General features: G+C 45.9%; 1 protein-coding gene across 1 annotated transcript in view; it reads right to left on the bottom strand.

Annotated features, from left to right (window-relative positions):
• The window catches only part of LOC126326178 (uncharacterized), a 48096-nt gene extending 32097 nt beyond the window's left edge, over positions 1-15999 (bottom strand). The window contains exon 1 of the mRNA XM_049995570.1: positions 15924-15999. Within this exon, the coding sequence (XP_049851527.1) occupies positions 15924-15974 (51 nt within the window). The 5' untranslated portion in view covers positions 15975-15999. The remainder of the gene's footprint in view (positions 1-15923) is intronic.
• Between the last annotated feature and the right edge of the window lie 2265 nt (positions 16000-18264).

The raw sequence follows: 18264 nt of genomic DNA, 5'->3' as shown, positions 1-18264 counted from the left end.
CTGTAGGCGCATTACGGAGGCACACCCTCTCCGGCCCATCTCCTCCGTTACCTGGACCCACAGCGATAGTTTTCGTGTCGTAAAGCCGCATATCTGCGAAATTACCTTCGTTAAATTGAAGATGAACAGTCGAGATAGCAATAATATTTCTTTATTAACCGATTTTGGCTAATGTACAAGCCATCTTCAGAATTTTGGGCCCTGAAAGGGTAGGAAAAGCAAAATTACAAACTGTGCTATTACTCATGGCATTCAAATAAGATACAGAGCCGGCCTGTGTGGCCGTGCTGCTCTAGGCGTTTCAGTCTGGAACCGCGTGACCGCTACGGTCGCAGGTTCGAATCCTGCCTCGGGCATGGATGTGTGTGATGTCCTTAGTTTAGTTAGGTTTAAGTAGTTTTAAGTTTTAGGGGACTCATCACCTCAGAAATTAAGTCCCATTGTGCTCAGAGCCATTTGAACCATTTTAAGATACAGAAAAGCTGTCGTATAAAATTACGGTCAGTACTATTGTATATATTGAATATCAAGAGCTCAGATGGCAACCCGGTTCTAAGCAAAGAAGGGAAAGCAGAAAGGTGGAAGGAGTATATAGAGGGTCTATACAAGGGCGATGTACTTGAGGACAATATTATTGAAAGGGAAGAGGATGTAGATGAAGACGAAATGGGAGATAAGATACTGCATGAAAAGTATGACAGAGCACTGAAAGACCTGAGTCGAAACAAGGCCCCGGGAATATACAACATTCCGTTTGAACTACTGACGGCCTTGGGAGAGCCAGTCATCGCAAAACTCTACCAGCTGGTGAGCAAGATGTATGAGACAGACGAAATACCCTCAGACTTCAAGAAGTATATAATAATTCCAATCCCAAAGAAAGCAGGTGCTGACAGATGTGAAAATTACCGAACTATCAGTTTAATAAGTCACAGCTGCAGAATACTAACGCGAATTATTTATAGACGAATGGAAAACTGATGGATGTGGACCTCGGGGAGGATCAGTTTGGATTCCGTAGAAATGTTGGAACACGTGAGGCAATACTGACCTTAAGACTTATCTTAGAAGAAAGATTAAGAAAAGGGAAACCTACGTTTCTAGCATTTGTAGACTTGGAGAAAGCTTTTGACAATGTTGACTGGAATACTCTCTTTCAAATTCTGAAGGTGGCAGGGGTAAAGTACAGGGAGCGAAAGGATATTTACAATTTGTACAGAAACCAGATAGCAGTCATAAGCGTCGAGGGGCATGAAAGAGAAGCAGTGGTTGGGAAAGGAGTGAGACAGGGTTGTAGCCTCTCCCCGATGTTATTCAATCTGTATATTGAGCAAGCAGTAAAGGAAACAAAAGAAAAATTCGGAGTAGGTATTAAAATTCACGGAGAAGAAGTAAAAACTTTGAGGTTCGCCGATGACATTGTAATTCTGTCAGAGACAGCAAAGGACCTGGAAGAGCAGTTGAACGGAATGGACAGTGTCTTGAAAGGAGGATATAAGATGAAGATCAACAAAAGCAAAACGAGGATAATGGAATGTAGTCAAATTAAATCGGGTGATGCTGAGGGAATTAGATTAGGAAATGATACACTTAAAGTAGTAAAGGAGTTTTGCTATTTAGGAAGTAAAATAACTGATGATGGTCGAAGTAGAGAGGATATAAAATGTAGACTGGCAATGGCAAGGAAAGCGTTTCTGAAGAAGAGAAATTTGTTAACATCGAGTATAGATTTATGTATCAGTAAGTCGTTCTTGAAAGTATTTGTATGGAGTGTAGCCATGTATGGAAGTGAAACATGGACGATAAATAGTTTGGACAAGAAGAGAATAGAAGCTTTCGAAATGTGGTGTTACAGAAGAATGCTGAAGATAAGGTGGATAGATCACGTAACTAATGAGGAGGTATTGAATAGGATTGGGGAGAGGAGAAGTTTGTGGCATAACTTGACTAGAAGAAGGGGTCGGTTGGTAGGACATGTTTTGAGGCATCAAGGGATCACAAATTTAGCATTGGAGGGGAGCGTGGAGGGTAAAAATAGTAGAGGGAGACCAAGAGATGAATACACTAAGCAGATTCAGAAGGATGTAGGTTGCAGTAGGTACTGGGAGATGAAGAAGCTTGCACAGGACAGAGTAGCATGAAGACCTGGAGACCTGCATCAAACCAGTCTCAGGACTGTTGACCACAACAACACTATTGTATATGCAGTTAAAAAATAGAGAAAGGTTATAACGCCTACCCCTACGACTGGTGCTGGTGACTCCTCGGATTTCTCGTGATACCGAGATCGTACTGTGACTGACGGCTGTGGAGCCACGGGTGAAGTAGTGCGCGCCGAATAAGGCTTACGTCATCACTAGCCAATGGCAACCGTTTCACAAGAGCTGTATGCAGTTTGCACTGTAAGTTCGCGTAGCCCACGTACGAGTACATAAGATGTTAAAACATTATCAAGCATACGGCAAGTTGTCATTTATGTTGAAGCAAACAAACTTACAAAACAACAGAAGAAGCAATGTAATCTACTGACACTCGTGTGAAAGACAAATACATCCTTCTTAATAATGTTTAATTAATCGAATAAACAGGAGAGTGGTAATTATACGCACATAGATATTACATAAAGAGATAATGAGAGGTAAAAATATATTAAATGATGCAACCATTAAAATATATACACGCCGTGTGTATTTACTAGTCTTTGCCCTCTGGTAGGAATTCAAAACTGCGCCTTTGCCTAGATAACGTGAAGGTTGAGATGGCCGCCATGATATAATAGAAGTGTGTACTGAGAAAGGAAGCTGTTGTCATGGTAAAGTAACGGCCCAAGTGGCAGTCGAGAAACCAGAGAAGTACGCCTACGGACTCCGACTACGATCAAGGTATCGATTCAGGTCGATATCATTTTTGGCGACGACAAAATGAATCAACGCAGTAGGAACGGTACTTAGTACTTTCCATCGTTATTATTGAGACCAAGTATGATGAGACATCAACTACAGGAGCAGTTGCTGTTGTCAAGGTGCCATGGTGACAGAGCGGCAGCTCTGTGTGGACGTTTTCATGGCATGACCTTTCTCTATTTTTTAACTCCATATACAAAAGTACTGCCTCTAATTTTATACTATAGCTTTTATGTATCTTATTTTAAGGCCACATGTAATAGCACAGTTTGTAACTATACTGTTCTTACCTTCGCAGGGCCAAAAATTCTGAAGGTGGCTTGTACATAAGGCGAAACCGGTTAATAAAGAAATATTATTGCGATATCGATTGTTCATTTTAACTTAAATATAGCATCAGGTCGCTGCTCTCCAAGACTACGATGTCAAAATGTATACCTTCGTTAAACCCGCCTCCTTAAGCGGAGGTCGCTAATGCCCACGCATGTGCGGTGGCACACCACTCGCACGTAGGCTGGCTCGAATTCTGGTAGCGGAAGAGACGTCCACCGCCAGTAAGTGGGCGGTGAGTGACGAGAAGTGGTGGTGATCCCTAGACTCTGCACCGATGCAACATATTAAAGTCCAGGTTTCTCTACAGTGGAGTGCGGACATGCGTTCATCGAATGTTTACGTGAAGTTCAGCACCCTCTAGACGCTATCCAGAGGCGCAGGCACCGGGTTTATGTCTCTCCATTCTATCAGCATCACAGAACACGAACATGGGACAACACAATGCACACCGCCTATAATAGTCACCTACACTCAACAAGTACACTTAACACGCAGCATCACACCCCGCGAAGAAATGGGATGTTGCGACTAGACAGGTGAAACTGTCACTCCGATTCATCCAGCCAACAATGCCACACCACTCTTTCTTTCCTTCGTTACTTTACCACGAAAATACACACATCACAAATAGTTTTACTTCACCTAGGTTCCGAGAGTTCCTGAACGTCCACAGAAAATTGGAACAGAGATCAATATAAACATCATTTCCGCCCTTTTTATTGCTCATGAAAACCATACATTGCATGTTGTACCACCATACGGTTAGACCTTCAGAGGTGGTGGCCCACATTGCTGAACACATCGGTACCTCTAATCCCAGTAACACGTCCTCTTGCATTGACGCATGCCTGTATTTGACGTGGCATACTATCCACAAGTTCATCAAGGCACTGTTGGTCCAGATTGTCCCAATCCTGAACGGCGATTCGGCGTAGATCACTCAGAGTGGTTGGTGGGTCATGTCGTCCATAAACAGCCCTTTTCAATCCATCCCAGACATGTTCGATAGGGTCCATGTCTGGAGAACATGCTGGCCACTCTAGTCGAGCGATGTCGTTGTCCTGAAGGAAGTCACTCACAAGATGTGCAGGATGAGGGCGGGAACTGTCGTCCAAGAAGACGAATGCCTCGCCAGTATGCGGCCCATATCGTTGCACTATCGGTCGAAAGATAGCATTCACGTACCGTACAACATTTACGGCGCCTTCCACGATCACCAGCGGCGTACGTCGGCCCCACATAATGCCACCCTAAAACAGCAGGCAACCTCCACCTTGCTGCACTCGCTGGGCAGTGTGTCTAAGGCGTTCAGCCTTACCGGGTTGCCTCCAAACACGTCTCCGACGATTGTCTGGTTGAAGGCATATGCGACACTCATCGGTGACGAGAAAGTGAGTCCAATGCTGGACGGTCCATTCGGAATGTCGTTGGGCCCGTCTGTACCGCGCTGCATTGTGTCGTGGTTGCGAAGATGGACCTCGCCATGGACGTCGGGAGTGAAGTTGCGCATCATGCACGCTATTGTGCACAGTTTGAGTCGTAACACGACGTCCTGTGGCTGCACGGAAAGCATTATTCAACATGTTGGCGTTGCTGTCAGAGTTCCTCCGAGACATAAGCCTTAGGTAGCGGTCATCCACTGCAGTAGTAGCCCTTCGGCGGCCTGAGCGAGGCATGTCATCGACAGTTCCAGTTTCTCTGTATCTCCTCCATGTCCGAACAACATCGCTTTGGTTCACTCCAAGACGCCTGGATACTTTTCTTGTTGAGAGTCTTTCCTGACACAAAGTAACAATCCGGACTCGATCGAACCGCGGTATTGACAGTCTAGGAGGCATGGTTGAACTACAGACAACACGAGCCGTGTACCTAAATTCCTTGTGGAATCACTGGAACTGATCGGCTGTTGGACCCCCTCCGACTAATAGGCGCTGCTCATGCATGGTTGTTTACATCTTTGGGCGGGTTTAGTGACACCTCTGAACAGTCTAAGGGACTGTGTCTGTGATACAATATCCACAGTCAACGTCTATCTTCAGGAGTTCTGGGAACCGGGGTGATGCAAAACTTTTTTATGTGTGTATGTTGCTTCGTGTCTATCTTGGCCAGCCCAACACTTAAAGGTAGTGAATTAAATTCAATGTCATGCGGTTATATAACACATGAATTTTGAAAATTACACTGCCTGGCAAAAAAGTGATGATCCCAGAAGACAATAACCACTGTCAGTATAACTGCGTACATGTAGAATCCACAGGCGGCCATGTAAACACACAGCCGAAAAAAAACAGTACACCCTCTCAGAGGCTTCCAATTCAGTCAAGAAATATTGTTACAATAGTCCATATGGAGTACATGGAATGATTACATTTTCAAGTCAATGACACCAGCCGTTCTGAGGTTCCCTGTACCGATACAGGCCAAAACATCCACATTAGTACGTGGGGTAGTCTCCACGAATGGCAATGCAGCAGCTGACTCTGGCATCTAGTTGTTCGTACAGATGGCGAATACTGACCTGGGATATGTTATTTTACGCCTACTCGACATGTTCACGTAGTTCTTAAGAGTTGTTGGTTGACAAGTTGCGCGAGACATTGCTCTTTCGATCATGTTCCACACGTGCTCGGTTGGAGACAAGTCTGGAAATCATGTTGGCCGGGGAAGTTCCTGCATGTACTGAAGAACGTATTATTGAGTTTAATGGTTAGTGTATGGGCGAACATGATCCTGTTGGAACAACACATCACCTTCCTGTTGCAAGAACGGCAGGAGTGAGAGTCCAACACAATTCTGCACTTACCGTGAGTTGTTCAGCGTTCCCTCCAGAAACACCAAACGTGAACGAGAGTTGTGGCTAATCGCACCCCAGACCGTAATTTCTGGGGTGGGGGTCAATGTGCGTTGGGCGAATGCTCTCTACGGGACATCGCTCTGTAGGACTTTATCGAACGCACAAACGACCACCATTTGCGTACAGACAGAATCTACCTTCATCGCTGAAGGCCAAGGTGCGCCGATCCACCTTCCAAGTGATCCTCTGACTGCATCAGTCAAGCCATGCACGTCAGTGCTCTGGCGTGAGTCGAAGATGGGCTACAGGCGTGCATGCTCAGAGTCCCACTGCTAATAACCGGTTCTCAACAGTTCGTGGTTACGCGTCTGGGCTCGCAAATCCTCTTATCTGTGCTGTGCTAGCTGTACAACCTGCCACTGCTGCCCTTACAAAACGACGATCCTGGCGGGCGTCTGTGCTGCGTGGACTTCCAGAATCTCGTCTACTAGTGTGGGAATGTTCACGTGACCACTGAAACGAGCATCGTTCCACAACTGAAGCAGCACGTCCAATTCGTGTGGCAATTCTCCGAAATGACCACTCCGCCACTCGGAAGTGACCCTTTTCAAACTCGCTCAGTTGGCTATAGGAAGCACGAGTGCATATCTGATGCACGTTTGCACCACATTGGGCCTCCTAGCTGTGAGCATTACCTATTAAAGAATAGACACAGATGGCACTCTGGTAGCTATGCCATTACGTCATCTGTTGGTGATCCACGCTGAAACCATTACCAGTACGTTCACTATACACAAGATGGCGTATGCCGTCATCGGATCTAAATCGACCTCATTTTCCAGGTGAACTAATTTTTTTCCGGCAGTGTAATTAGAGCAGCAATTCTCTGTGACATGTAGAACGGCCACCAGAGAGCATGCTGTACATTTTAGTGCTGTTATGAGGCCTGACATGGTATATAAGGGACGTGAACAGCATCACATGTTGAGTGATCACTGTGAGGAACACGGAGATGCTACGTACTGCTCTGTACTGAAAGTGTTTCGAGAGAATGACTGACTAGCTCCATACGGCCGGCTGGTCGAATCGTGCAACAAGCAGATTTGTGAACCACACGGATCAGACAGTGATCCAATTTTGGACTGTATGGGAACGTGACGACATGTCTACTCACCGGCAAGGTTCCAGCTAACAAAGTGTGACCACCACAATGGAGGGTCATTGTACTGTGCACCAATAACATCGTAACTTCTTCATATATAAGTAATGGACTTCGTGTAACATTGTCTGTGATCCTCCTCCATTGGTCAGAGACTAAAAGCAGCCGGACAGGGGAATTACCGCCCCATACACCACAACACAGATGGTTGCGTTTGGTGTGGTAGCAGGACTGGGAAGCATGGACAGTGTCACACTGTGTTCAGCGATGAATCGCGGTTCTTCACTACCCCGGATGACCATTGTCGGCGAGTAAGACCTCAACCTAGGTATCCTTCCTGTGTTTTGCAGAGGTACAGATGTGTTACTCCTGGCATAATGGCGTGAGGAATTATCGTGTATGACGTCAGGCACGGCTGGTAGTTACTGAGGGAGCGCTGATAGGACAACGGCACCTCAAGGACACCCTGCGTCCTCACTTGGTACCTCTCATTCGACAGTATCGTGGTACCATTTTTCAACAGGAAAATGCTCGGCAATACATGACACGTGTCTCTATGAACTGTTTGTGTGACGATGAGACACTCCTGTGGCCAGCGAGATACTCAGATCTGTCCCCGACAGAACATACGTGGCACCGGTTCGGACAACTATGTCCCAGGATATAAATGACCAGCTGCAAACAATTGTGGAGCAGCTTCTCTCAGGAGACCAGCCGAATCAGTGCATGCATGCAGTCCAGGTAGGGTTCAAACTTATACTGATAAGTGGGCTCATACTACCAAGTTCGTTATAAATTTGACTGATTCCGTAATCAGTGAAATAATACCATATATGCTCTCTAAAAATGAATTGAAAAAAGGAGCGACTTGTCGTATGTTAATTTAGAAACTGAAATCGTAGTCACGGACCCGAAAGTTTTCATAAACTATTTTCAGATGAGTCCCGCATCTTATGATCTATGATCTTATTGATGTTTGCAAGACATAATGTGGAGTAGTAAAATATGTCAATGAAAGATGTAACGACAGCCAACCAGAGATTAGGAGCAGCTCAGAGATTTCTGGTGACAGCCATCTCAACGAATGTTCGATCATTAGTGCTGCAATATCAGCAAATACAATAGTAGAATTGTTATTGAAACCTGTGAAGTAATTTTATCTGTTCTGAAACGATGTATTCAGGTAAATAACGTAAATTACTTTTTGCGTTTTGTGATAATGCGGGGAGAGGCAGGGTGTCATGCATTTCGCAGACATCTTTCTACTCATTGCGTATGTATGACGAGCTTTCCGAAGTACAAGCCTTTCTCTACATGGAAGTGTAATTCAGCGTCTAATAATCCTACTATATTCTCAAATTAATAAAGAAAGCAGTGTCATATCGAACCACACATTGGCCACCCTAAAGTGGTAAATACAACGACTACCACTACCCTAGCCCATTAAAAATGTTTTGTATTAAAAGATCACTTTAAAAATTGAAACTGAGGAATGACATTCACAAAGACTAACTGAAAACGTACAGAATGAACAGTCATGCCATATGGATAGTTCATATAGCTCTGCCAAGCTCTGAGAGGCCAGTATTGTCAAATCGTCAACTGTCGACCTCACACGCTTAAGTACTCACAGTATTTTTGGGGGTATCAATACTGCCAGTCAACATGTCTGGTATTGGCAATATGTGAATAAGCGCCCTCAGACGCATGAAATATTGACGGTTTGACAATATCACTGGACACGCAGGTCCCCTTAACAGCCGCAGCGGCGGCTTCCCGTGCGGCCACGCAAGCGCGAGGCTCAAACATCTCTACCCTATGCTCAACAGGCGTAGCACACAGAAGAGACGGATGTCGAGGTCCATGCACATGACACTTATTCGACCCCTGATGGAGTACGCAGCCCCTGTCTGGGGATACACTGCGCCTACACGCTGCGCCGTCTGCAGATCATACAAAACAAAGTACTCAAAATCATAAGCAATGCTCCACGATACACACGCATCGCGGACCTTCACCGGGAATACCGACTTGAGACTCTCACGGAGGTAATCCACAATCTCACCACAAGACTATACAGAAACTCCAGACATTCGCAGAACTCGTTTATTCTGAATTGGGGAACTACGACCACAACCACAAATGGAAACATAACAGACCAAAAAACATACTTACAAGGACCTAACATCTATGACCAAGTACACGCAAACACAACGGTACAGGTGAGCCCCTGTTAATCAGACGCCATTACTGGATATCCAGCTGGAACACAGTGCCGAATAACTGGCACACTACATGCAGACAAGCTATACACACACCCCACACAATGAGATGATCTATGGCCGATCTCCCACAAATATATATAACGACCCTGATTGTTCCAGGAAAGCAGCGGCTGCAGCAAACCGGGATACATCGCCATCGCCTGCCACGGTAATGATCCATGATACCCACACTATCGAACCCGACTTTGCATGAACTATCGCAGCTAGTAAGCCACTACTGCTCTTTCTACCCATCACACTGTCGCAGAGGTTTTTTTTCCCTCGGCACCAGCCTTGGCAGTTTTGTTTTTTTTCCCTGCTCTTCAAATTGCTACCCTCATTCGCGTTTCGTCCACAATCTATCACCTGATGGACCGTGTTAATACGTAGTCTTACCCAGGCGCACGGATAACATCACAGCCCAGCATCCTGTGATCCACTTATTAGATAACTAACATGTCGGCGGAGGTGATAGTAGAGCTTTTGGTTTGGTCACCACTTTGACGCGGGCGTGTAGGGGCCCCATCTCTTTTCAAATACCAGCTGCTACGCCTAGTAGAAGACGCTACGCAGATCATGGAACATCTGGAGTATTTCCTTGATGTTTCACGAGCTTTTGATCCTCTGCGTCATGAGGGCCTCTCACACAAATTACGTGTGCAGGGGGCACCCGTATGAGACGTCAAGTTCTTACAGAGTTACCTACAAGGAAAAAGATTGCACGTGAGGGCCGAGGTCGGCGTCTCCACCCGTCGAGTCATTCGCGAAGTGTTTCCCGGGGCTCTGTTCTGAGCCCGCAATTGTAAGCGTTCTACACTGAGGACCTGCCTCAGACAGAGCGGGTGCAGCTTGCCTTATACGCTGACGACATCGCTGTGTTCACGTGCAGCATCAATGCAGACATGATGCGCCGACGCCTGCGACTGATAACTGCGCAGAGTGAGCTAGGAAATGACAACTCTCATATAAAGCCTCAAAAACGTATAATATCGTAGTTATTCAGAAGGTGGTGCCCAAAGGATTACAAAAGAAAAAAGTTAATGGCGATCCCGTCGAATGGTCTCTTTCAGCCGAGCATCTTGGCATCACGTTCGACAGGAAACTGCTGCGGCGCCAATACTTTCTCCGGTCAGAGGAAAGACATTCGAAAGACTAAGTGAACTTTACCGTCTGTTACACTCCACGTCTTCTTTTCTATGTTATCTACGGCACACTTTTTTTTTTTAATGAGGAAATTGCGACTGCTCGATGGGGCAACACTGCAGAATGGAAAATAGGGATGCTGCAGACAGTACAAAACCGTGCCTTTTAATGTGTATTAAAACGACTCACGAAATGGCTGAGACGCCGCTTCTCCGCGAGAACTTCCAGAAATCGGCGCGGTAGGCAGGTATGGCCGAGCGGTTCTAGGCGCTACAATCTGGAACCGCGCGGCCGCTACGGGCGCAGATTCGAATCCTGCCTCGGGCATGGATGTGTGTCATGTCGTTAGGTTAGTTAGGTTTACTAAGTTCTAAGGGACTGATGACCTCAGAAGTTAACTCCCATAGTTTAAAAAAATAATAATATAAAAAATTTAAAACATGTTTTATAAAAAATGTGCCCACACCAGCAATCGAAAAATTCGCGCTCTGGACCACAAGAACAATCAGCGTGAGACAACGAAATGGCCCGACCTGTCACGCACGCAGAGCGTTACTGCGCTACGAGTCCAGCACGAAATGACGACGGCAACGACTGAAACGAGGCGCTTGCTATCCGTCCAAGACTGGAAGTTCAGAATTTATAGCTACACGCATCAGCAAAAATTTTGCATTACCCCTTTATTTCGAAATTCGTGGCATGGAAAACAAAACTTGGATCTGCGGCATTTCCATTGTACCCAGATCACTAAGAACCGAAAAAAATAATTAAGTAATTTAAAAAAAAATGTGTAAGGAGAAAGTTCTCTGATTCTCACGGTTTTTTTTTCACAACACTCCTGAGGAGCCTCAACACGTGGTGGAACGTCTCCTTCTCGGATGCACCGTGGCACACCATCAGTGATACCATCAATCCAGCCCTGCTCCAAACTGCCCCAATCTTCAATTGTGATAATGCCTTAAGTGGCGCAGAGCACGTGGTTGTTGTCGAAGTCCGAATACAATTCGTTTCAACTCACTCCACACATTTTCGACGAGGTTGACTGTTGGGAAACATGTAGGCAGCTCCATTTTGGTGATCCTAGCCTGTCGAAGGAACGTGTCGACCCAAACAGCAAGATTGTAATGTGTCAGGCAAATCCAACACCTTCCATGAAAACCCAGACATGATAAGCACATCCAGTAGTATGTCACATAGCTCCGAATAAATCGTGACATTAAATTAACCAAAGTAATACGAGTAATGAGTGAGCAAATGGAATACCACAGACTAACACAAGAATGCCTAAATGCATGCCGTACCTTACCACCGTGAGACAGACGCAGTTCCGAGGGGAGAAACGAGAACAGAAACCGAGAGCAGAACCGTGTTAAGCTAGAAGGCCCTACGATAAGGGACGGACTGGACACCCACGTCGCCAGCTAACCACTAGGACCACACAACCCGCAAGTTTTAGCGTGAGACTTTTTCGCGTCTCTGTTACGTCAAGGACCACTCCCCAGCCCATATTAAAAGCTAGAGCCCTCCGAAAAACAGTATAGATCTTACGATAACATAAAAAGGGCCACATCACCCGCAACTTTTAGCGTGATACTTTTTCGCGTCTGTGTTACATTAGTACCACCCTCCAGCCCATGTTAAAAGATATAGCCCTCCAGAAGAACAGTATAGATCTTACGATAACGCTAAAAGGACCACATCAGCTGCAGGTTTTAGTGTGAGACTTTTTCGCGTCTCTGTTACGTTGCAAACTTTAAAAATATTGTCCCACCACGAAAAGTATAACGTTTCTCATTGGATAGACAGAATTTTAGTAGGCGGAGCTTAAGGTTAACATTGAGATCCTGATTGGTCAGATGAAAACACAGCCAGATAGTTTTTTTTTTTTTTAACCAACTTCGGCCAATTGTAGTAAGGAGAAGTTAGGAGCTGTGCTGCCCGCCGCCCTGACGCTGCCTAAACACCGACAAGGTAATGAACGCACGCGATGCCACATTTTTTAGCGCATAAGGCTTCACTCAGAACTGCAGAAGTCTCATCTGTTACACCCCTCTTTTTTGCGTAATACTAGTGTCGATCGTAAATTAAAGCTCATGGTGTTCACATTTGCCACTTGAAGTAAAAATCTGAAACGCGATGATTTCTCTGTTATGTAATTATTGAGAAGCCACATCAGTCACTGTAATTTGCGACAAGTTAGATAAGTAATTAAAGATAATTGAGGGTCACTGTAGACCATTTTGATAGTTTTCTCTTTTGTGAAACTTAATTTAAACCTAGATTATAGATGTGATATGGCATAGGTCATCCTTCGATCCATTGTAGAACTTGGAAACCCATTCAGGGAATATTCGTTCACATTTTTGTTGAACGCAGTTGGTTTTGACCATCCTGTATTAAAACACTTCCTTTTATCAATAGCGCAATTTATAAACAATGTTTTGTGAGTAGAATAAAATTTCCAATGGTAAACTTAACTGCTTTCTCGACGTTATTTTACCAGCTAACTAAAAATAGGAAAGCCTTGAACCCCTTCCACTAAATTTAGTTAGTATTAAGATTCTTTTACAGGGAGAGCAGTGGAGCTGACGCTGAGATCGGTATTCGGTTATATCATCGCTAGTCTCACTGAACTCTTCTGAATTCTACATGTCATGTGTGATCTGGCGTCTCCTTACCAGCAACAGGTCCCAGGTTCAAACTAGTCAATTCCCTAAAAACACGCCCAGAGCATCGTTGCGCGAAAGTGGTAGGGAGACACGATATAGAACAAACAGAAACCACCATGAATGTTTTGAAGGTGAGCACGCGAGTTATCATCCATCAAGACGAAATTGTCACCAAAATGGTGGCGATAGGATATCACTGTTGGTTCCGGAATCTGTCCGTGTACAGTATAGGAGTGAGACTGCTCTCAACAACCACGAGAGTGTGCAGTGGCCCTATGTAATGCCATCCCAGAATATCATCCTACCGCCATCTTATTGGACCTGTGGGAAACTGTTCGAGGCGTCCGATATTACAGGATTGTCTTCAGACACCTTATCTGCTGTTTTCAGAGTGCAGACAGACACTAGTTTCGTCTGTGAACAACCCCTGACACCAATCCTGGGGCATCTATTCTGCACGATTTCTTTTACATCTGTAACGGAGTCTATGGTATTGTGGTGTACAACGTGACGATAGCTGTGCCCGTCTGGAATAGAGATTTATGTCACACAATATTCTCCTAACAGTTTGATACGACACATAACGTCCTGCAGCCTCTTCGAACACCGAATTGAGTTCTGCAGCACACAGCCCACAGTTTCTTTAACTCAAATGTCCGCCCCCGGTAGCTGAGTGGTGCCGGCACGGTAGCTCAGCATGTTCGGTCAGAGGATTAGCTGCCCTCTGCAATAAAAAAAAAAAACTGAGTTAATGGACCAACTACGAACTGAAACGGGTGTCTTGCGACGTCCACCCCAAGCAGATACAACGAACAAAAACGAACAAAACGAGATTAAAACAAAAAGTGGTCAGCGCGACAGACTGTGAATCTTAAGGGTCGGGGTTCGATTCCGGGCTGGGTCGGATATTTTCTCCGGTCAGGGACTGGGTCTTGTGTTGTCCTAATCATCATCATTTCATCCCCATCGACGCGCAAGTCGCGGAAGTGGCGTCAAATCGAAAGACTTGCACCAGGCGAGCGGTCTACCCGATGGGAGGCCTCGTCACACGCCATTATTATTATTATTATTATTATTATTATTATTATTATTTGACTCAAATGTCGGTTGATATCAATCATCCTGTGCACCTGTCGACTATGTACAGCCTAGAGGTGTTAAGCGCTCACACCGATTCCATGTCCACACCACATTAGTTTGACGCTAGCGCAGATGTCGAGCAACTTCAGTGTTTGACAAACCTGCACGTAACGCGGTGATGTTGATCCGATCATTACCAAGACTGCCCCTCGAGGCAATGATGGATTTTCACTCTACTGTTCCACAGGCGTCTCTAATGGGTCCGTACTTGTGCTTTACCGTCGTCTGAAATGCTTCAGTCCATTCGAGTTCGGCGTTCTGTCAGTACTAGCGTTCACGGTAACTGTGCATTAAACAAATAATAAATGCCGTGTGACGAGGGCCTCCCGTTGGGTAGACCGTTCGCCGGGTGCAAGTCTTTCTACTTGGCGCCACTACGGCGACTTGCGCGTCGATGGGGATGAAATGACGATGATTAGGACAACACAACACCCAGTCCCTGAGTGGAGAAAATCTCCGACCCAGCCGCGAATCGAACCCGGGCCCTTAAGATTGACATTCTGTCGCGCTGACCACATTTTTTTTCTTTTAAGTAAGAAAAAATGGGGTAAAGGTGATCTGAAGCTCAGACTAAAACTTCTACGCTACTCATTTTTTAAAATTTTTTTTATTGTTTATTTTTTTTCAGTGTCAGACTTACAACCTTTGCTGACATACATTTTGTTGTACTATCGCATAAATAGTGTCTACAATGTCCAAATGTTGACAAATAGTGGCTAATTGGGAAAATAATTAATTAAGGAAATGAATAAAACTGAAAATGTCCAAATGAAAGACATGAAGACATTGCGGATAGTACAAATACAAAAGAAACATACTCCTGTAGCAATGAAATGAAATTCGTGTCGGGGGCGACACCTGCTCACGACCCGACGTTCGATAGAGCAAGAAGGCCGTCTATCGACTCGTTCTCCATACTTTGATGTAAGACTGGGTTGTCTTCTCGAAATTAACTAAGGGTCCGTAAGTGTGATCTATGTCTATCTCGGCTTCTTCGCCCATCTCATCTCTCACCCGTCACACCCCATCTGGCCGGCGGGTCGGTAAATGTAAGTCGCAAATAATTAGCAAAGTCTTGCCCATATTTCTTATGCTGTTGCAGCTTCGTGTGTTCATCCAGGAGAAACCACTATTAAACAAATGAAACTATATGGTTCCAGAGACCTTTCCCCGTTTCAAACATCTACTGATGTGCGTTTGCACATTGAAGCGACGAATGGAAATTTGTACCACGGCTGGGATTCGAATTCAGGTCTCCTGCTCTCTAGGCAGATGCGCTAATCAGTACGCGACCCTGGCACAGTGTCCGTGTAGTGAGCACTCGTCCCTCCGAATTCCCAGTCTCGCCGCAGCCCACTAGGTGTATGTTTACAAACAACGACTAGGTTGACCCTCCCATCGGTACAGGAACAGTCACAATAACGACACACCGGCACGACGTATGGGGTGGTGCAGCAGCCTCGTCGACGTGTGTACGTTCGCAGTGGCCGTGTCGGCGGGGCGCGCAGCGCTGTTTACCTGCGGGCCGGTGTGCGCGCACGCCGGGACGGAGCAAGCGGCGCCGGACATGCTGGCACTGTGCTCGCACTCGGCACTCACTGGCTGCGCTTGGCGCGCCCGCTCCGCGCTCCGCCGGCCACGCCCTGGCGTGCGGCGCCCCACCCACGCCGCCACCATTAGCTGATCACGGCCCTGCTGCCCCGCACGAACGCCTGCCAGGGCACAATCTGTCATCACGCTATCACGACTTCTCCGTCTCGGCAGTCAAAAAGGTCCGAAAAAAAACGATGTTTTCCTCACTCACTGATGAGCAGTACTCAAGTATAGGTCGAACGAGTGTCTTGTAAGCCACCTACTTTGTTGATGGACTACATATTCTAAGGACTCTCCCAATGAATCTCAACCTGGTACTCGCCTTACCAACAATTAATTTTATGTGATCATTCCACCTCAAATTGTTCCGTACGCATACTCCCAGATATTTTATAGAAGTAACTGGTACCAGTGTTTTTTCCGCTATCGTATGCAATAAAGAATCCTTCTTTCTATGTATTCGGAATGCATTACATTTGTCTATGTTAAGGGTCAGTTGCCACTCCCTGCACCAAGTGCCTATCCGCTGCAGATCTTTCTGCATTTCGCTGCAGTTTTCTAATGCTGCAACTTCTCTGTATACTACAGCATCATCCGCGAAAAGCCGCATGGAACTCTTTGCAACGTTTGTATCCAGCAGATAAAATAGTCCAGACCATCCAGGATGCCCTCCTCCACCTACAGCGATTGGGAAAGGTGGTGGCTTCCTGCAAGGTTCCGGGGCATGTCAGCATTGCTGGGAATGAAAGGGCAGATCTCGCAGCCAAGGAGGCGTGTCTCGATCCACAAGTATCTCAGTGTGCTATACCCCTGCACGCACTCACCTCGCTGTTGAGCTCATTAGTCATCCGTCGGTGGGAGGATGAGTGGCTGGAAGTGACTGACAATAAGCTCCGAATAGTCAAGCAGCCCACAACGCGTGTGTGGTGTACTTCCTTTCAGCCCCGTCGACGGGACGAGGTTCTCCTCACTCGGCTTCGGATAGGCCACAGCCCTATGACGCATGGCTTCCTGCTCCGGCGAGAGGACCCTCCAATGTGTGGTGCTTGTGGCGTCCAGGTCAATGTGCGCCACGTTTTATTGGATTGCGTTTTATTTTCTGACCAGCGGGCCGAGGCCGACTTGCCAGCGGACCTGACATCTCTTTTAGGCAACACTCGGACAAAGGTGGTTAAAGTTTTAAAGTTCTGTGCCATGTCAAATGTTTTTACAAAGATTTTAGGGAGAGAATCTTAATTTGCTCACTGTGTGACAAGCTCGCCCATATTTTATGTAAGCGGCCAGCCAATGGCAATTTACTGTCGCATTCTTGCTGCTACGTTTTCCCCTTCTTTACGTTCTACTGTCTTATGTAGCATTTTCCTTGTTTCCTGGTTTCGTTCCGTGTGTGTTTCGGTCCACATTCGTTCCCTTTAATGTGTGTCAGGGCGCTGATGACCTCGACGTTGAGCACCCATAAGCCCCAACACACACACACACACACACACACACACACACACACACAAACACAACCACACACACACACACACACACCGCATGGAACTTCCGACACTATTTACTAGGTCATTTATATATATTGTGAAAATCAATGGTCCACTAACACTCCCCCGTGGCACGCCACAGGTTACTTTCAAGTCTGTAGACGTCTCTCCATTGAGAACAACATGCTGTGTTCTGATTGCTAAAAACTCTTCAATCCCGCCACACAGCTGGTCTGATATTCCGTAGGCTCTTACTTTGTTTAGCAGGCGACAGTGCGGAACTGTATCGAACGCCTTCCGGAAGTCAAGGAAAATTGCATCTACCTGGGAGCCTGTATCTAATATTTTCTGGGTCTCATGAACAAATAAAGCGAATTGGGTCTCACACGATCGCTATTTCCGGAATCCATGTTGATTCCTACAGAGTAGATTCTGGGTTTCCAGAAATGACATGATACGCGAGCAAAAAACATGTTCTAAAATTCTACAACACAACGATATCAGAGATATAGGCCTATAGTTTTGCACATCTGCTCGACGACCCTTCTTGAAAACTGGCTCTGCCTGTGCTCTTTTTCAATCATTTGGAACCTTCCGTTCCTCTAGAGACTTGCGGTACACGGCTATTAGAAGGAGGCTAAATTCTTTCGCGTACTCTGTGTAGAATCGAATTGGTATCCTGTCAGGTCCAGTGGACTTTCTTTGTTGAGTGATTCCAGTTGCTTTCCTATTCCTTAGACACTTATTTCGATGTCAGCCATTTTTTCGTTCGTGCGAGGATTTAG

Source organism: Schistocerca gregaria, chromosome 2, assembly GCF_023897955.1.
Source record: "Schistocerca gregaria isolate iqSchGreg1 chromosome 2, iqSchGreg1.2, whole genome shotgun sequence".
NCBI lineage: Eukaryota > Metazoa > Arthropoda > Insecta > Orthoptera > Acrididae > Schistocerca > Schistocerca gregaria.
Note: the sequence above shows the minus strand (reverse complement) of the source record. Positions and strands in the feature narration are given on the sequence as shown.